The sequence below is a fragment of the Jaculus jaculus genome, chromosome 2, assembly GCF_020740685.1.
Source record: "Jaculus jaculus isolate mJacJac1 chromosome 2, mJacJac1.mat.Y.cur, whole genome shotgun sequence".
NCBI lineage: Eukaryota > Metazoa > Chordata > Mammalia > Rodentia > Dipodidae > Jaculus > Jaculus jaculus.
In genome coordinates this window covers 7,570,972-7,587,092 of record NC_059103.1, presented here as the reverse complement: position 1 = coordinate 7,587,092, position 16,121 = coordinate 7,570,972, and the positions used below count along the sequence as shown (strand labels likewise).

The following is a 16,121-nucleotide window of genomic DNA, read 5'->3' as shown; positions in this document are numbered from 1 at the left end:
CTTCCTCTGCTCCCTCCCTGGCTCCTCCTCTCCTTTTCTCCCCTCCTCCTTTCTCACCCCTCCTTTCCCTCTTCTTTTTTATGCTTTTATATTTATTTTTATTTATTTACTTTGTTGTTGTTGTTGTTGTTTATTCCGAGGTAGAGTCTCTCCCAGGCCCAGGCTGACCTGGAATTTACTATGTAGTCTCAGGGTGGCCTCAAACTCACGGTGATCTTCCTCCCTCTGCCTCCTGATTGCTGGGATTAAAGGTGTGTGCCATCACGCCCGGCTCTCTCTTCTTTTTAAAAATATTTTTAGGGCTGGAGAGATGGTCAAGGACTCAGGTTCGATTCTCCAGGACCCATGTAAGCCAGATGGACAAGGTGGCCCATGCAGCGGGGGATCGTTTGCAGTGGCTGAAGGCCCTGGCATGCCCAGTCTCTCTGTTTCTTTCTCTCTCCCTCAAATAAACAAAATAAGTGAATTAAAATATTGTTATTTATTTGAGAGAGAGGGAGAAAGAAAGAGTATGGGTGTGCCCGGACCTCCTGTATCTGGGTATTATGTGGGTACTAGGAAATTAAACCTAGGCTGTCAAGCTTTGTAAGCAGGTGCCTTTAACCACTGAGCCATCTGCCTAGCCCCTCCTCTCCTTCCTTCCCCCCGCCCCCACTTCTTAAGCCATCTGTTACCCTGACACACCCCAGCTGCTCCTTCTCATGACAGTTCCCAAGCAGGTCTGACTGGGACCCAGGGTGTCCAGCCAAGCAACCCACCCCTCTTCTCCTCCTTCCTCCCTTCCCTACTGTCTTTCCTCGTTCTCCTCTCCCTCCTCCACCCTCCCTCAGCCACCCTCCATATCCCATCAAATCCAGCCAGGTCGTCTCCCCTCTCGCAGACTCATAGTTTTAGATGCTGTAGACCTTAACGCGGAGCCGACAGCACCGAAGGCAGCCACAGTCACCTCCAGCAGCTTCCAGAGCACCACGGGCCAGGTGGGGCTCAGGCCGCAGAGTAAACAGCCAGGAGCAGCCTCCCTCCCTCCCTCCCTCCTGAGGCCTCGGGCCTTGGTGGGTGCTGGGGAGAGTCCACCAGAAACCTTGGGTTCACAAGATAAGTCAACACCCCCCACACACACACACACAAAATAAATGCTGAGCAGGAGCTGGAGAGATGGCTTAGCAGTTAAAGCACTTGCCTGCGAAGCCTAAGGACTGGGTTTCAATTCCCCAGGACCCACATAAGCTAGATGCACAGGGTGGCACATGCATCTGGAGTTTGTTTGCAGTGGCTGGAGGCCCTGGGCACCCATTCTTTCTCTCATCTAATTTTTCCTCTCTCTCAAATAAATAAATGATTTAAAAAAAAAATGCTAAGCAAACAAGTGGCCAGGTGGGTCCAAAACCAAACTGAGGAGGGAACTGAGGAAGGTCTGGGAACCAGTGGCTGGGTGGGGCCTGGAGAGGGAGTTCACTGCACACAGGGCCTCACCCTGCTTCCAAGACAGAGAAAGTTCTGCAAGGGCAAGCCGCTTGCCTGGCCATGCAGCTGGCCTGAGCCCAGCCTCCCCGTGACCCTAGCCCGGGTGGCCCCTGACTTGGGTATATAGCAGAGAGTTGTGGCTGGAGATGTCGTCCTGGGCACCCTAGCCACTTCCACAACCCCTTTGGGCCTTGAGCTGGCCTGGGGGGGGGCGTGAAAACACTGTATTACCAAGCCAGTGCTAAGTAGCAGCAGTGGCCACAGCCAGCAGAGGGCGCTCTGACTGACCGTAGGGCCCATCCTGCCTTGGGAAGATAGCAGGAGCAGCCCAAGGTGTCTTACTGTGGGAAAGCCTAAGAAGGCAGGGCCAGGCCAGAAGGGTGACCTCCGGGAGCAGGGGCGGGGGGGGGGGGGAGCTGTAGCCCCGGCTGAGAGCAGAGGCGGAAGGGGCAGAAGTAACCCAGACAAAGATCACTTAGTAAAGTGACTGTTGTTCAAGCGTGGGACCTGAGGTCCAACCCACAGAACACACACACAGGCTCTGGGCATGGTGGCGCATGCTTTTAACCCCAGCATTGGGGAGGTGGACACAGGAGGACCCCTGGGCTTGCTGGCCAGCAGTCTAATCTACTTGGAAGCTTCAGGCCAAAAGCTAGACAGTGCTTCGCAAGAGGCTCTGGCATCCGCACCCACTCTCTCTCCCTCTCCCATTCTTTCTCTCTCTCTGCAAATTAATTAAAACATCCAACAAAAGTGTGAGAGAGAAGCAGCAGCAGAGGAGACTAGGCCCCTCGCACCGAGCTCTGCAGGACCCGTGCCTCTGACCTTTCCCCAAATCTTGGGGTTGCGGCCCCCACCCTGCTCTACGGGCCTGCCCGGTGCCATCCAGAGCCAGGCCCAGCTGTTTACCAGAGCCCTGACAGAGCCCTTTGTACTTACTGGCAATCGGAAAACGTGGGCCGATAGTAGAAGGGCGGCACTTTGGACTCGAATGTGGCTCTGGCTGCCTCATTCCCGTGGGACGCCATGAACTGCAAGAGAGGGGGGCAGGGTCAAAGCCAAGAACCCTGGGTCCAGGAACAGTGATAGTCGCCGGGCAACCAGTCTCCTCTAGGCCTCCACAGGGCAAGGTGCTGAGGGGTTAGCTAGACCTGGGGCTAAATTTGACACACCTTCCTGTTCCAAGGACACCAACCCTCAGTGAACAGGCAGCAAAGTAAAAGAAAAGAGTGCCCTTAAAAGGGGGCCTGGGGTGATGGCTCGGTGGGTAAAGCGCTCGCCATGCAAGCATGAAGACCTGAGTTCACATCCCCAGAGCCCGCATAAGCTGCCAGGCATGGTGGCTCATGCCCATAATCCCATAGCTGGGAAGGTGGAGACAGGAGGCTCTCTGGCGAGCTGGTCTAGCCAGATCAGTGAGTTACAGGTTCAGTGAAAGGCCCTCTATCAATGAATAAGACTGGAGCCAAACATGCGGCTCACACCCACAGTCTCAGCATCTGGGAAACTGAGGTAGGAGGATCACTGTGAGTTCGAGGCCAGCCTGAAGTACAGAGTGAGAACCAGGTAAGCCTGGGTTAGAGTGAGACTCTGCCTCAAAAAAAGATGGGGGATAACTGAGGAATTCATCTGATGTCAATCTCTGGTCTATACATGTGCGTGTGTGTGTGCATGCGCGTGCGTGCGTGCATAAATACATACATACATATATACATGTGCTTGTGCATAAAAATAAAGGGCCCTGAGTCAGATGTTGTGGGACATGTCTATAATCTCAGCACTTGGGAGGCTGAGGCAGGAGCATTGTGAATTCAAGGTCAGTCTGGGGTGCACAATAAAACCTATGTCAAGGAAGGAAAAAAGACGGGAAGGGGGGCCCTGGCAGTGTGGTGAGTAGGAGAGAACTCCAGCTAGTTCAATGCGGAGCTCTGATGTTATAGTTCCAGTTTCAATCCCCCGGGGCCCGTTCAGGAGAGCCTGCTGTGTCCTGGGTTAGCCCATCTCCGCCTTGTGGAGGCTGGACCACTTCCTGCATGCAGCCCTGCCAGTGGACCCTAACACAGGCTGACAAGGGACGGCCTGGAGACAGGACTCAGAACACACGTACAAACTGTAGTGAATGCTGAGAGGGAAGCAAATTGAGGGATGAGGGTGTGGAGGCCACGGGGGAGGCTGGCAAGGAGGCCGGCCATCCCAGGGGTTCCTGTCAGGGAGTACAGCAGGGAAACCCTCGGGACTGCAGCATCCTCAGGGAGGACCACAGAGGACATGGTCCCAGCTCAACAGGGTGGTGGTGGGGGGGAAGTGGGACAGGAGGCAGCTTGCGACAGTTGCTGACTATGGCATTAAAAGTTAGTGGATCTGAGCTGATAACCTCCTCCAGCTGACAGAAAGCTGGAAGAAGCCATTCTGCATGCAGTTCAATGGGAGAGAGAGAAGTCACCAGTGAAGATACTCAACAGTGGACACTGCAAGCCTTATATTTGGCCAGCCAGGCCAAATGAGCCAATGGGTGCAATAGTGGCACGTCTGTTATGGAGGAAACCAACTGCCCTCTAATTGGTCTGGAGGCCTGCTCCATGGGAGGGAATACATCCCTGATACTGAAAACTTAAAACAGGGGTAGTCATGAGCCCAAGGGGTGTAACCTCTGTGCTGTCTGGATAAATGTATATACTATGCTCATCAAACTGCCCAGTAAGCACTTCTCTTAATGTTCACACCCTTATATTAATGCTACTCTCACTTTTGGTAGAGAATCTTCTCTTTTCAGATGGCAGTGACCTTGGGACCACTCAGAAGGTATCATGGTGATGGAAAGAAATGACCGCAGTGCTCAGTACTGCAATATCTCCATCACACCTTCCAAGGCTCAGGGTCTAATGCAGAAGAGGTGGCAGAAAGAATGTAAGAGCCAAAAGAAGGGTAGAACTCAATACAACATGCTCCCTCCAGACACAAAATAGCCTGGATATCCATGGCCTCACAGTGCCTGACACTACCTACATAAGACCATCATAAGAGGAGGAAAAGATCATGACATCAAAAGTAAAAGAGAGTCTGATTGAGATGGGGAGGGGGTATGATGGAGAATGGAGTTTCAAAGGGGTAAGTGGGGGGAGGGAGGGTATCACCATGGGGTATTTTTTATAATCATAGAAGTTGTTAATAAAAAAAAAAGTTAGGTTGTGGGCTGGAGAGATGGCTTACTGGTTAAGACACTTGCCTTTGAAGCCTAAGTACCCAGGTTTGATTCTCCAGTACCCATGTAAGCCAGATGCACAAGGTGGCACATGCGTCTGGAGTTCATTGCAGTGGCTAGAGGCCTTGGCGTGCCCATTCTCTCTCTCTCTATCTGCCTCTTTTTCCCCTTCTTTCTTTCACAAGTAAATAAATACAATATTTAGGGAAAAATAGTTAGGTCGGGACTGGAAAGATAACTTAGCAGTTAAGGTACTTGTCTGCAAAGCCTAAAGACCCAGGTTTGATTCCCCAGTATCCATGTAAAGCCAGATGCACACAGTGGCCCATGCATCTAGAGCACAATTGCAGTGGCTAGAGGCCCTGCACGTCCAGGGGATCTCTCTCTCTTGTTCTCCTTATAATTTTTTTTAAATTATTTATTTATTTCTTTGAGAGCGACAGACACAGAGAGAAAGACAGATAGAGGGAGAGAGAGAATGGGCACGCCAGGGCTTCCAGCCACTGCAAACAAACTCCAGTCACGTGCGCTCCCTTGTGCATCTGGTTAACGTAGGACCTGGGGAACCGAGCCTCGAACCAGGGTCCTTAGGCTTCACAGGCAAGCGCTTAACCGCTAAGCCATCTCTCCAGCCCATAATTTTTTTTTTAAATGTTAGGTTGATGAAGCCCCTCTGAGGAGGCCCCTGCCAGAAATGTTGCCCTCCAGGGTCCTCACACTCTAAAGACTTTGTGGTCATGAACATGGGGACCATACCACTATCTAGCAAAAGGAATGCAAACAAAGCCGGGCGTGATGGTGCACGCCTTTAATCCTAGCACTCAGGAGGCAGAGGTAGGAGGGTCGCCGTGAGTTCAAGGCCACCCTGAGACTACATAGTGAATCCCAGGTCAGCCTGGGCTACAGTGAGACCCTACCTCAAAGAAAAAAAAAAGAAAAGAAAAAGAAATGCAAACAATGAAGCCACAGGTGACAGGCTGCTACAGATCCAGAGCCTAAGATGCTGAGTTCCCATGTGAAGCATCGCCTTCTGTGAGCTTGTGTAGGTCAGAGTGACAGCTATGAATGACAGCAAGAGGATACAATGCCGAAGGCACAGCAAGATGTGGCAGCTCTTGATGGAGAAAAAGCGTCAGGTGCTCTTTTTTGATTTTGTTTATTTGAGACAAGGTCTCACTAAGTTGCCCAAGTTGGCCTCTACTCACTCTGTAGCCCAGAACTTAAACTTTCTATCATCCTGCCCTCAACTCCTGAGAAGTGGGATGACTGCTATGCACCACCATGCCTGGCTTGTCATGGGTGTGTGTGTGTGTGTGTGTGTGTGTGTCTGTGTGTGTGTGTGTTTGGCTGTTTTGAGATCTGTCGCATGTATCCCAGTCTGGGCTCAGACTCAATTTATATTTGAGAGCTTGTTTGGAGGTTCTAGCAGGGAGCGCAGCTACTTGTATACCCTTGACTGAAGACCGCTCCTCCTCTATTCGGGGAAGGTTGTCCCCTTCGACTGAGCACCCAGCTTCAGGAGGGGCGCGCATGGAGAGGTGAGAGAGGAAGGGGACACCTGCCTAGCCAGCCAGATCAGCTGAGTCAACCCTAGGATCAATGGGGTGACAGATGTCGCAGCCAGATCGCCCTCACATCCTCAATTTATAGTTGAGAATGACCCTGAACCCCTGATCCTCCTGATCCTACCTCCCAAATGCTGGGATTACAAGCATGTGCCACCACCTCTGGGTTGTCAAATGCTCTTAAAGGATCCAGACAAAAGCTTGGACAGAGACATGGGGAGATAGAAAATACAACCTCCCGGATAGTGTATATATATTTTTATTTACTTTTCTGAGGGAGGATCTCACTCTACCCCAACTGACCAGAAACTCACTCTGTAGCCTAGGCTGGTCCTAAACTCATGGCACTCCTCCAACCTTAGCCTTCTGAGTACTAGGTTGAAGACGTGTGCTACCAAGTCTATATGTATATATATTTTTAAATTTTTATTATTATTTGTTTATTTGAGAGCGACAGAGAGAAAGGCAGATAGAGAATGAGAGAACGGGTGTGCCAGGGCCTCCAGCCACTGCAGACGAACTCCAGATAGGTGCGCCCCCTTGTGCATCTGGCTAACGTGGGTCCTGGGGAATCGAGCCTTGAACCAGGGTCCTTAGGCTTCACAGGCAAGTGCCTAACCACTAAGCCATCTCTCCAGCCCTATATGTATATTTATAATTCACCAAAAAAATAGTGAAAATTGGGCTGGAGAGATGACATAACAGTTAAGATGCTTGCCCAAGAAGCCTAAGGATCCAGGTTCGACTCCCCAGTACTCAGGTAAGCCCAACGCACAAGGTGGCACATGCATCTGGAGTTCATTTGCAATGGCTGAGGCCCTGGTGTGCCCATCCTTTCTCTATCTGCCTGTTTCTCCCTCTCTCAAATAAATAAAAAAAGTTTAGGAAGAAAAAAATGGCAAAAAATTTAAAGTTAGCAAAAATTGTAAAGTTTGCTTTACAAAATGAAGCAGGAGGCTGGAGAAATGGCTCAGTGGTTAAGACACTTGCCAGCAAAGCCTAATGATCTGGGTTCAATTCCCCAGTAACCACATAAAGCTAGATGCACAAAGTGGCATGTGCATCTGGAGTTCATTTGCAGTTGCGCGAGGTCCTGGAGTACCCATTTTTTGTCTCTCTCTCCTTGCAAATAAACAAATAAAAATATTTGGAGATGAAAAAAAAAATAAGCAGGGGCTCTAGAGATGGTTCAGTGAATAAAGTGCTTGCACAGGAACCTGACTTTGGAACCCCAGAACCCATGTAGAGCTGGACACAGTTAGCGCAAGCCTCTATAAATCCCAGTGTGACTAAAGGGAGAAGGTCATACTGGGGGCAGTGAGAGGAGAATCACTCAGAAGTTCAGGGGCCAACTGCCTGCATTTGCAATGATGAGCAAGAAGAAACCCAGCCTCAGACAAGCTGGAAGACCAGGACTGAAAGCTGAAGTGAGCCGGGCAAGGCGGCGCAGCCTTTGATCCCAGCACTCGGGAGGCAGAGGTGGGAGGATCGCCGTGAGCTCGAGGCCACCCTGAGACTCCATAGTGAATTGCAGGTCAGCCTGGGCTACAGCGAGAGACCCTACCTCGAAAACAACAATAAAGCAAAAAGCTGAAGCTAGGGGGCTGGAGAGATGGTTCAGTAATTAAAGCCTGCTGGTCTGGGTTTGACGCCCCACTACCCATCTAAAGCCAATGGACAAAGTGGCACATGCATCTGGAGTTTGTTTGAAGTGGCAAGAGGCCTTGGTATGTCCATATCCTCTCTCTCTCTCAAAATCTCTCACTCCTTCTCTGTCTTCCTCTTTCCCTCTCTCTTAACTAAATAAAAGAAACATTTTAAGCATTCAGGAGACAGAGGTAGGCAGATCACTGTAAGTTCGAAGTCAGTGTGGGACTACAGAATGAGTGCCAGGTCAGCCTGGGCTAGAGTAAGATCCTGCTTCAAAACAAACAAACAATATATATATAATTTTTTCTTTGTTTATTTTTATTTATTTGAGAGTGACAGACAGGGAAAGAAAGAGAGAGAGAAAAAAAAAATGGCCACACCAGGGTCTCCAGCCACTGCAAACAAACTCCAGACACATGTGCCACCTTATACATCTGGCTTACGTAGGTCCTGGGGAATCAAGCCTCGAACCAGGGTCCTTGGGCTTCAAAGGCAAGCACTTAACTGCTAAGCCATCACTCCAGCCCCAATATATATAATTTTTTAAATAAAGTTGAAGTTGTCCTCTAACCTTCACAGGCACGGGTCTGTGCATGTACACACACACATGCACACACACATACACACAGGCCAGGCACAATGGTACATGCCTGTGATCCTAGCTCTAGGGAGGTCAAGGCATCAGGACTATGAGTTTAAGGCCAACCTGGAACATACAATAAGACCTGGTTCTAAAAAATGTGTGAGTTCCATGGTATTGTATGGCACTAAAAAAACAAACCCTGGTGGCGCATGCCTTTAATCCCAGAACTCAGGAGGCTGAGGTAAGAGGATTTGCTGTGAGTTCAAGACCAGATTGAGACTAATTCCAGGGCAACCTGGGCTAGATCAAGACTGTAGCGCAGGGAAACAAAACAAAACAAAACAAATAAACCTTGGAGCCCTAGGGATGAGGCCCAGCAAGTAATACCTGCAGAGAATATACCAATGAGGAGCTGGGGGCGTGGCTCAGAGGTAGAGCTCCTGCCTAGAACCCCCCAGTGAGGGGCTGGGGGCGTGGCTCAGTGGTAGAGCTCCTGCCTAGAATCCCCCAGTGAGGGGCTGGGGGCGTGGCTCAGTGGTAGAGCTCCTGCCTAGAATCCCCCAGTGAGGGGCTGGGGGCGTGGCTCAGCTTTAGAGCACTTGTCCACATGCACAAGACCCTGATTTCCATCCTCAGTTCTGCAAATAAATAAAAAGCAACCTTTCTGTGCTGGAGGAATGGTTTAGTGGTTAAGGCACTTGCCTGTGACACCTAATGACCCAGGTTCAATTCCCCAGGACCCATGTAAACCAGTTGCATAAGGTGGCACATGTATCAGGAGATTGTTTGCAATGGCTGGAGGCTCTGGTATGCCCATTTTCTCCATCTGCCTCTCTTTTTCTCTTCAATAAATAAATAAAATATTTTAAAAACAATAAGTAAATGAGAGAAAACACTAAAACAACTTCTTACTTCAGATCAGCAAAGGAAGCGCACTGGGTGGCATGTTGGCTGGGCTGCAAGCAGCCTCCCAGCGCTTGGCTGGGTCCTGTTTTCAGCCACAGGAGGGTTTGTTGAGTCTCTCAAAACTTGCACGTCTACCTCTAGAAATCTGGGTGATCAGTAGGTACCCATAAACACATATGATATACTATGACGCAGCTTGCGGCCCTGCTAGCAGCAGAAAAGAAAAGAGGGCCAGAAGCAATCAAAGCTGCTGGCACATGTCTGTGATCACAGGACTGGGCAGACGAAGGCAGGAGTGTCAGGAGTTCAAAGTCATCCTCAGCTACATGGGGAGTCAGAAGCCAGTGGATTAGATGAGAATCTATCTCACAATACCAAACAGGAATAAAAGAAAGAAGGGTGGGCTGGAGAGATGGCTTAGCGGTTAAGCATTTGCCTATGAAGCCTAAGGACCCCAGTTCAAGGCTCGATTCCCCAGGACCCACATTAGCCAGATGCACAAGGGGGCGCATGCGTCTGGAGCTCGTTCGCAGCGGCTGGAGACCCTGGCGCACCCATTCTCTCCTCTCTCTTTATCTGTCTTTCTCTCTGTGTCTGTCGCTCTCAAATAAATAAATAAAAGTAAACAAAATTTTTTAAAAAAGAAGTTGTTCTTAAGGAGCTTAAGAAAAAGAAAAAGAAAGAAGGAGGAGGAGGAGAAAGGAAGAGGAAAAAGGTGGAAGAGGAGGAGGAGGAGAAGAGGAAGAAGAGAAAAGAAAAGAGGCAACCTGAGTGCTCGCCCGGGGAGGAGAGGGCAGAGACACTGGGCTGCACTGGCTGTAGGTATGAAGGCGCAGCCATGGGAAGGACAAGACAGTCCTTTGTGTGTGGGGAAGAGAGTGAGCGATGGACAGACACCTCTTAAGGAGCTGCACAAAACACTGGCCCCATGGCCTGAGGCTGAGGGTGGGAAGGACGCCAAAGCCAAGGGAAGAAGAAAGCCTGGTTCCATGGATGCTCCACTGGACCCAGCAAGTGTGCACTGGGCACAAATGCGCCAAGCCACTAAAACACAAAGACGCGCTAGATAGCCGGGCCTGGTGGCATGTGCCCGTCACCCCAGCTCCTCAGGAGGCTCAGGCAGAAGGACTGTGAGTTCTAGGCCATCATGGGCTGCGGATATCTCATGGGATTTAAAAATAATAATAAAGCTCTTATACAAGAATATTGAGAAAAGCAAGCTAAATGTTGTGGCACATACCTATATCCCAGCTTGGGAGGTGGAGGCAGACAGAGCAGTCATTCATTGTCATCTTCTGCAAAGTACTAAAGTTCAAAGCTAGCTTGGACTGCATAACTTGTCAAAAAACAAAACAAAACAAAAAAACATAAAACAGCCGGGTGTGGTGGCTCACACCTTTAATCCCAGCACTCTGGAGGCAGAGGTAGGAGGATTGGCATGAGTTCGAGGCCACCCTGAGACTCCATAGTGAATTCCAGGTCAACCTGAGCTAGAGTGAAACACCCTACCTCAAAAAACCAAAACCAAAAACAACAACAACAACACAAAACAGGGCTGGAAGGATGGTTTAGCAGTTAAGGCGTTTGCCTGCAAAGCCAAAGGATCCAGGTTTGATTCCCCAGGACCCATGCACAAGGGGGCGCATGTGTCTGGAGTTTGTTTGCAGTGTCTGGAGGTGCTGGCGCACCCATATTTTCCCTCTCCCTCTTTCTCTGTCAAGTAAATAAATAAATAAAAATAAAAAATAAAAAATAAAATATTTTAAAAAATACACAAGCTGGGCATGGTGGCACACACCTTTAATCTCAGAACTTGGAAGGCAGAGGTAGAAGGATCACCATGAGTTTGAGGCCATCCTGAGACTACATAAAAAAAATACACAAATACTAAGACATATGAGAATATTAGGAAAATCCCACAGCCCTTGGAGGACTGAAAGAGTGGGGAAGAACAGGAGGGGGTGGTGAGGTGTGAGAGAAGAGGGAGCTCAGCCCTCGTGTGTCAGCCTCGTGGTCTGGCCCAGCTCTCTGGTGTATCCTCATGAGCCCGCGAACTGCTTCCTGGCCTGGGCCACTGTGTTCCCTTCCCAATTACCTCAGCCATTTTTAGCAGCAGCTGGAATGTTGCCCTTGTGCCTCAGCCGGTCCCGCCCTGAGGAATCACAAGACCCAGGGCAGGTCCAGCCTCTGGACCAGCACTGGCCTCTATGAACCCACTCTGGCTGCTTTGACTTGGAAGTGGGGTGCTAGCCCTGACCCTGTTTTGACCCTGGCCTTTGATGCTCTCCCACAGGCAGAACAATCTAGGGTGATTCTGCTCCTTTTCCACATGGGGAAGCTAAGAGCTCATATGGTGGCGCAAGCCTGGCATCGCAGGAACTTGGAAGGCTGAGTCAGGAGATTCCCACTCAAAGACAGGTTGGGCTACCGAGTGAGTTTAAGGTCAGCCTGGGCAACTGAGTAAGACCCAGTCTAAATAAATAAATAAGAAAGAGCTAAGAGTGTGGCTCAGCAGTAAACATTTGCCAAGAATCCCTCACTGAGGGGCTAGGGGTATATTTCAGTGGTAGAGTGTCTGCCTAGCATGTGAATGTCTCTGGGTTCTGTCCCAGTACCAGAGCTGGAGGCGAAAGACAGAGGGAAACAGGCTGCCTGGTAGAAAGTGTTCTGCAAACCAGAAGCCCCACTCAAGGTCCAAGGCAATGACTCCAACCAGGGCCAGGGCCTCACTAGGCAGTGGTCTGTGAACATTCACAGGGCAGGTGCACTGGGCACAAGACACCTTGGCATCTGCAAGTCTGATTCAGCAGTTCAGCTGGGTGGCCCAGGCTGTACTTCTAGCAGAATCTGGAGATAAAAAGTAGTCAAAAAGCTGAAGCCCGGGCGTAGTGGCACACACCTTTAGTCCCAGCACTTGAGAGGCAGAGGTAGGTGGACCGCTGTGAGTTTGAGGCCATCCTGAGATTGCATAGTGAATTCCAGGTCAGCCACAGCTAGAGCAAGACCCTACCTCGGAAAAAAAAAAAAGCTGAAGCCAGGCTTGGTGGCGCACGCCTTTAATCCCAGCACTCAGAGGCAGAAGTAGGAGGATTGCCATGAGTTTGAGGCCACCCTGAGACTACAAAGTGAATTCCAGGTCAGCCTGGGCCAGAGTGAGACCCTACCTCAAAACAACAACAAAGTTGGCCCAAAAAAGCATCCAAGAGGGTAAGGGCACAGGAGGCAGCAGCTTGAGGCCTGACCCATCGTCACAGGATGAAGCACTTGCTCTCGTATGGACCGCTGCACCATAGCTGGGTGTATATGATGGACGGACAGGGGGTGAGTGGAGAGAAGGATGGAGTGGAGGGATAGAATGGAAAGGGTGGATAGGAAGGTGTGCGGGTGGATGGATGGAAAATGAGGGAATGGATAGATGGATGGGTAAATGGATCAATGGGTGGGTGGGTGGGTGGATGGATGGATGGATGGATGGATGGGTCTGTAAGTACATGGATGAATAAATGATTGGGTATATGGATAGAGGTGGATGGATATATTGACCAAAAGGTAGATGGCTAAGTGGGTGGCTGGGTGGGTAGATAGATGGATTGATTAATAGATAAGTGGGTGAATGGATGCATGGACCAATGAGTGGGTGAGTTGATGAAGGGATGGCTGGGTGGGTGGATGGGTAGGTGAGTGGACAGATGAGTAAGTGGCTTGACTTAAGGATCAGCAATAAAGCTATCAGCCCCAAGCCAGCTTGAGCCCTCTTAGAGCATTAAGCGTCCCTTAAAGGCCACAGCCAGCCTGCCCTGAACCCAAGCTAAGACCCACAGGGTGTCCATAGCACAAAGATGAGGGACCTGGGGACCCACACATACAGAAGGACTGCCCGTGCTCCCCAAAGTCCACCAGAACCCCCCCTCTCCCAGCCCATACCTCCACTTGAGCATCATCCCAGGCATCCAGGCGGACCGACTTCACCTTGCTGACCTGGGGGATATTCCGGTGGATCCCAGAGCAGCTCAAACAGATGAACACACCCAGAGTATAGGAAGCCCAATCAGGATCTAGAATGGAAAGGCAGAAGTCAGAGAGGCTTGGCTGGGATCCCAGGGCTACATGTGACAGAAGCTCAGAAGCATCCACCTGGGACCACAAGAGTCCTCATTCTCCATAAGAGGAAGTCACATGATCTGTGCAAATGAGGCGCAGGAGTGTTTCATGAGGTGCGCCTAGACCGGGGTCCCCGAGCTAAGCCTGGGTCTCTGGCATCCCCCCAATGAGAATGCCAGCTGATGCTGTCCTCGAACTCATATTCTCCCTGGTAACAAGGACTACAGGCATGTGCACCCAGATTCAGCAGCAATTTCTTGTATATTTGAATTTGTATCTCACATAGAAACCAGCCATTCTGCTCCTGAATATTACTCAAGATAATGAAAATCACCCACAGAAAGGTGCATGTGCCAGTTATGGTGACACGTGTATAGTCTAAGCACTAGGGAGGCTGAGATGGGAGGGTGGCCATGAACTCAAGGCCAGCCTTAGGTTGTAGCATGAGTTCCAGATCAGCCTGCGCGAGAGTGATGCCTTGCCTCAAAAACGATAAGGGCCGGAGAGATGGCTTAGCAGTTAAGGCACTTGCCTGCAAAGCTTAAGGACCCAGGTTCGATTCCCCTGTACCCACATAAAGCCAGATGCACAAAGTGATGCATGCATGTGGAGTTCAGTTGCAGCAGCTGGAGGCCCTGGTGAGCCCATTCTTTCTCTCTCTCTCTGCTTGCAAATTTATCTATCATCTATCTATCTATCGATTGATCTATCTAAAGTCTTTCAAGGTAGGGTTTCACTCTAGCCCAGGCTGCCTGGAATTCACTACAGAGTCTCAGGGTGGCCTTGAACTCACAGCGATTCTCTTACCTCTACCTCCCCAGTGCTTAGTGGTTAAGGTGCCTGGGAAGTCTAAGGACCCAGGTTGGATTCTCCAGGAACCACATAAGCCAGATGCACATGGTGGCACATGTGTATGGAGTTCATTTGTAGTGACTAGAAGCCCTGGTTTGGCCATTCTCCCTCTCTGTCTCTTTCTCAAATAGATAAAAATAAAAAATATTTGAAAAACTGTCTGTGGTGTTTTTATTTTTAACTTGATTTTATTATTGGAAAGCAGACTTTTGGGTATGTGTATGATGGCATTTCCAGAAACAAACAGACCCTGAGGGCTCTGACTGAATCACCCAAGTAACCTTTGATGGACAACATAACAACATTATTGAGAGGTGGTGAGAGGTATGAAGTAGGGCTTTCTTGGAGGAAATAGGTCACTGGGGTCATGCTTTGTCCTGGCCCTTTCCTATAAACTTTTCTCTGCTTCCTGTCTGCCATGGCATAAATTGTTCTGTTCTTCCACACCCTCCCAACGTCGTGGACTGACACTACTAAAACCATGAGCTAAAATAAATGTTTTCTACTTTACAATGCTATTCTTATTAAAATTATTTGTTTATTTATTTGAGAGAGAGAGAGATAGAAAGAAGCAAAGACAGAGAGACAGAGAGAGAGGGAGAATGGGCACAGCAGGGTCTCTTGCCACTACAAACAAACCCCAGATGCAAAAACCACTTTGTGCATCTGGCTTTATGTGGGTCCTGGGGATTGAACCTGCACCACCACTTTTTGCAAACAAGTGTCTTTAACTGCTGACCATCTCTCCAGCTCCTATAATACCTTTCTTGAGTATATGATCAGCAGTACAAAAGCCTGACTAATATATACAATATATACAAAAAATATGATACCACAACCAATGAGGAATTCTAACAGGAATGCAAGGTTGGTTTAAGACTTGCTAACTGGGCTGGAGAGATGGCTTAACAGTTAAGGTGCTTACCTGTGAAGCCTAAGGACCCAGGTTCAATTCCCCAGTACCCACACAAGGCAGATGCACAAGGTGATATGTGCGTCTGGAGTTTGTTTGCAGTGGCTAGAGGCCCTGGTGAGCCCATTCTCTTCTTCCCTATCTATTTGTCTCACTCTCTCTCTCTCAATAAATAAATAAAATAATAAAAGGACTTGCTAATCAAGTATTACTATATTTACAAATTAAAGAGAAGATCATAGAATCATTACAATAGATGCAGAAATGGCATTTGATAAGATGGAACATTCTGATTAAAAACTCTCACAAAACTAAGAATAGACAATACTTCCCTACAAAGCATTATGAATGTCTACAGTGGGCATCATAATGAATTGGAAAAGACTGACTGAGTTGACCCTAAGATCAGAAACAAGACAAGATGACTTCCACTCAACACTAAACTGGAGAGTTTATCCAGTGTAATGGGCAACAAAAAGAAATAAAGAGAAGTTAAAGAGCCTTTAAGCTAGGCATGGTGGTACATATCTTTGGTCCCAGCACTGAGGAGGCTGAAGTAGGAGGATCACAGAGAGCTCAAGGACAGCCTGGGGCTATCCTGCCTGGGGTGGGGGAGGAGTAAGAGTATTTAGACTGGGCAGGTGATGAAACCTTTTATTCACAGATAACATGATCATCTACATATGCAGAAAACCCAAGCCATGCATAGTGGGATATACATATAATCCCAGAACTTTACAGAGGCTGAGGCAAGAGGACCACAAGTGCCAACACAGTATTTGGAAAACTCGGGTAGGAGGAGCCATATGAGCCTAAGGCCATCCTGGGCTACAGAGTGAGTTCCAGGTCAGCCTGGGCTAGAATGGGATCTTTCCTCAAAACCAA

At 49.2% G+C, this 16,121-nt stretch overlaps 1 protein-coding gene across 2 annotated transcripts in view; it reads right to left on the bottom strand.

Moving 5' to 3' along the window:
• The window catches only part of Adap1 (ArfGAP with dual PH domains 1), a 65,958-nt gene that overhangs the window by 31,745 nt on the left and 18,092 nt on the right, over positions 1 to 16,121 (bottom strand). The window contains exons 2-3 of one of the 2 annotated variants that reach the window (XM_045143071.1): positions 13,295 to 13,425; positions 2,404 to 2,495 (exon numbers count right to left, since the gene is read on the bottom strand). In XM_045143071.1, the coding sequence (XP_044999006.1) occupies positions 2,404 to 2,495; positions 13,295 to 13,425 (223 nt within the window). Of the gene's footprint in view, positions 1 to 2,403; positions 2,496 to 13,294; positions 13,426 to 16,121 lie in introns of those variants that run through there. The other variant, XM_045143072.1, reaches the window with a different exon arrangement.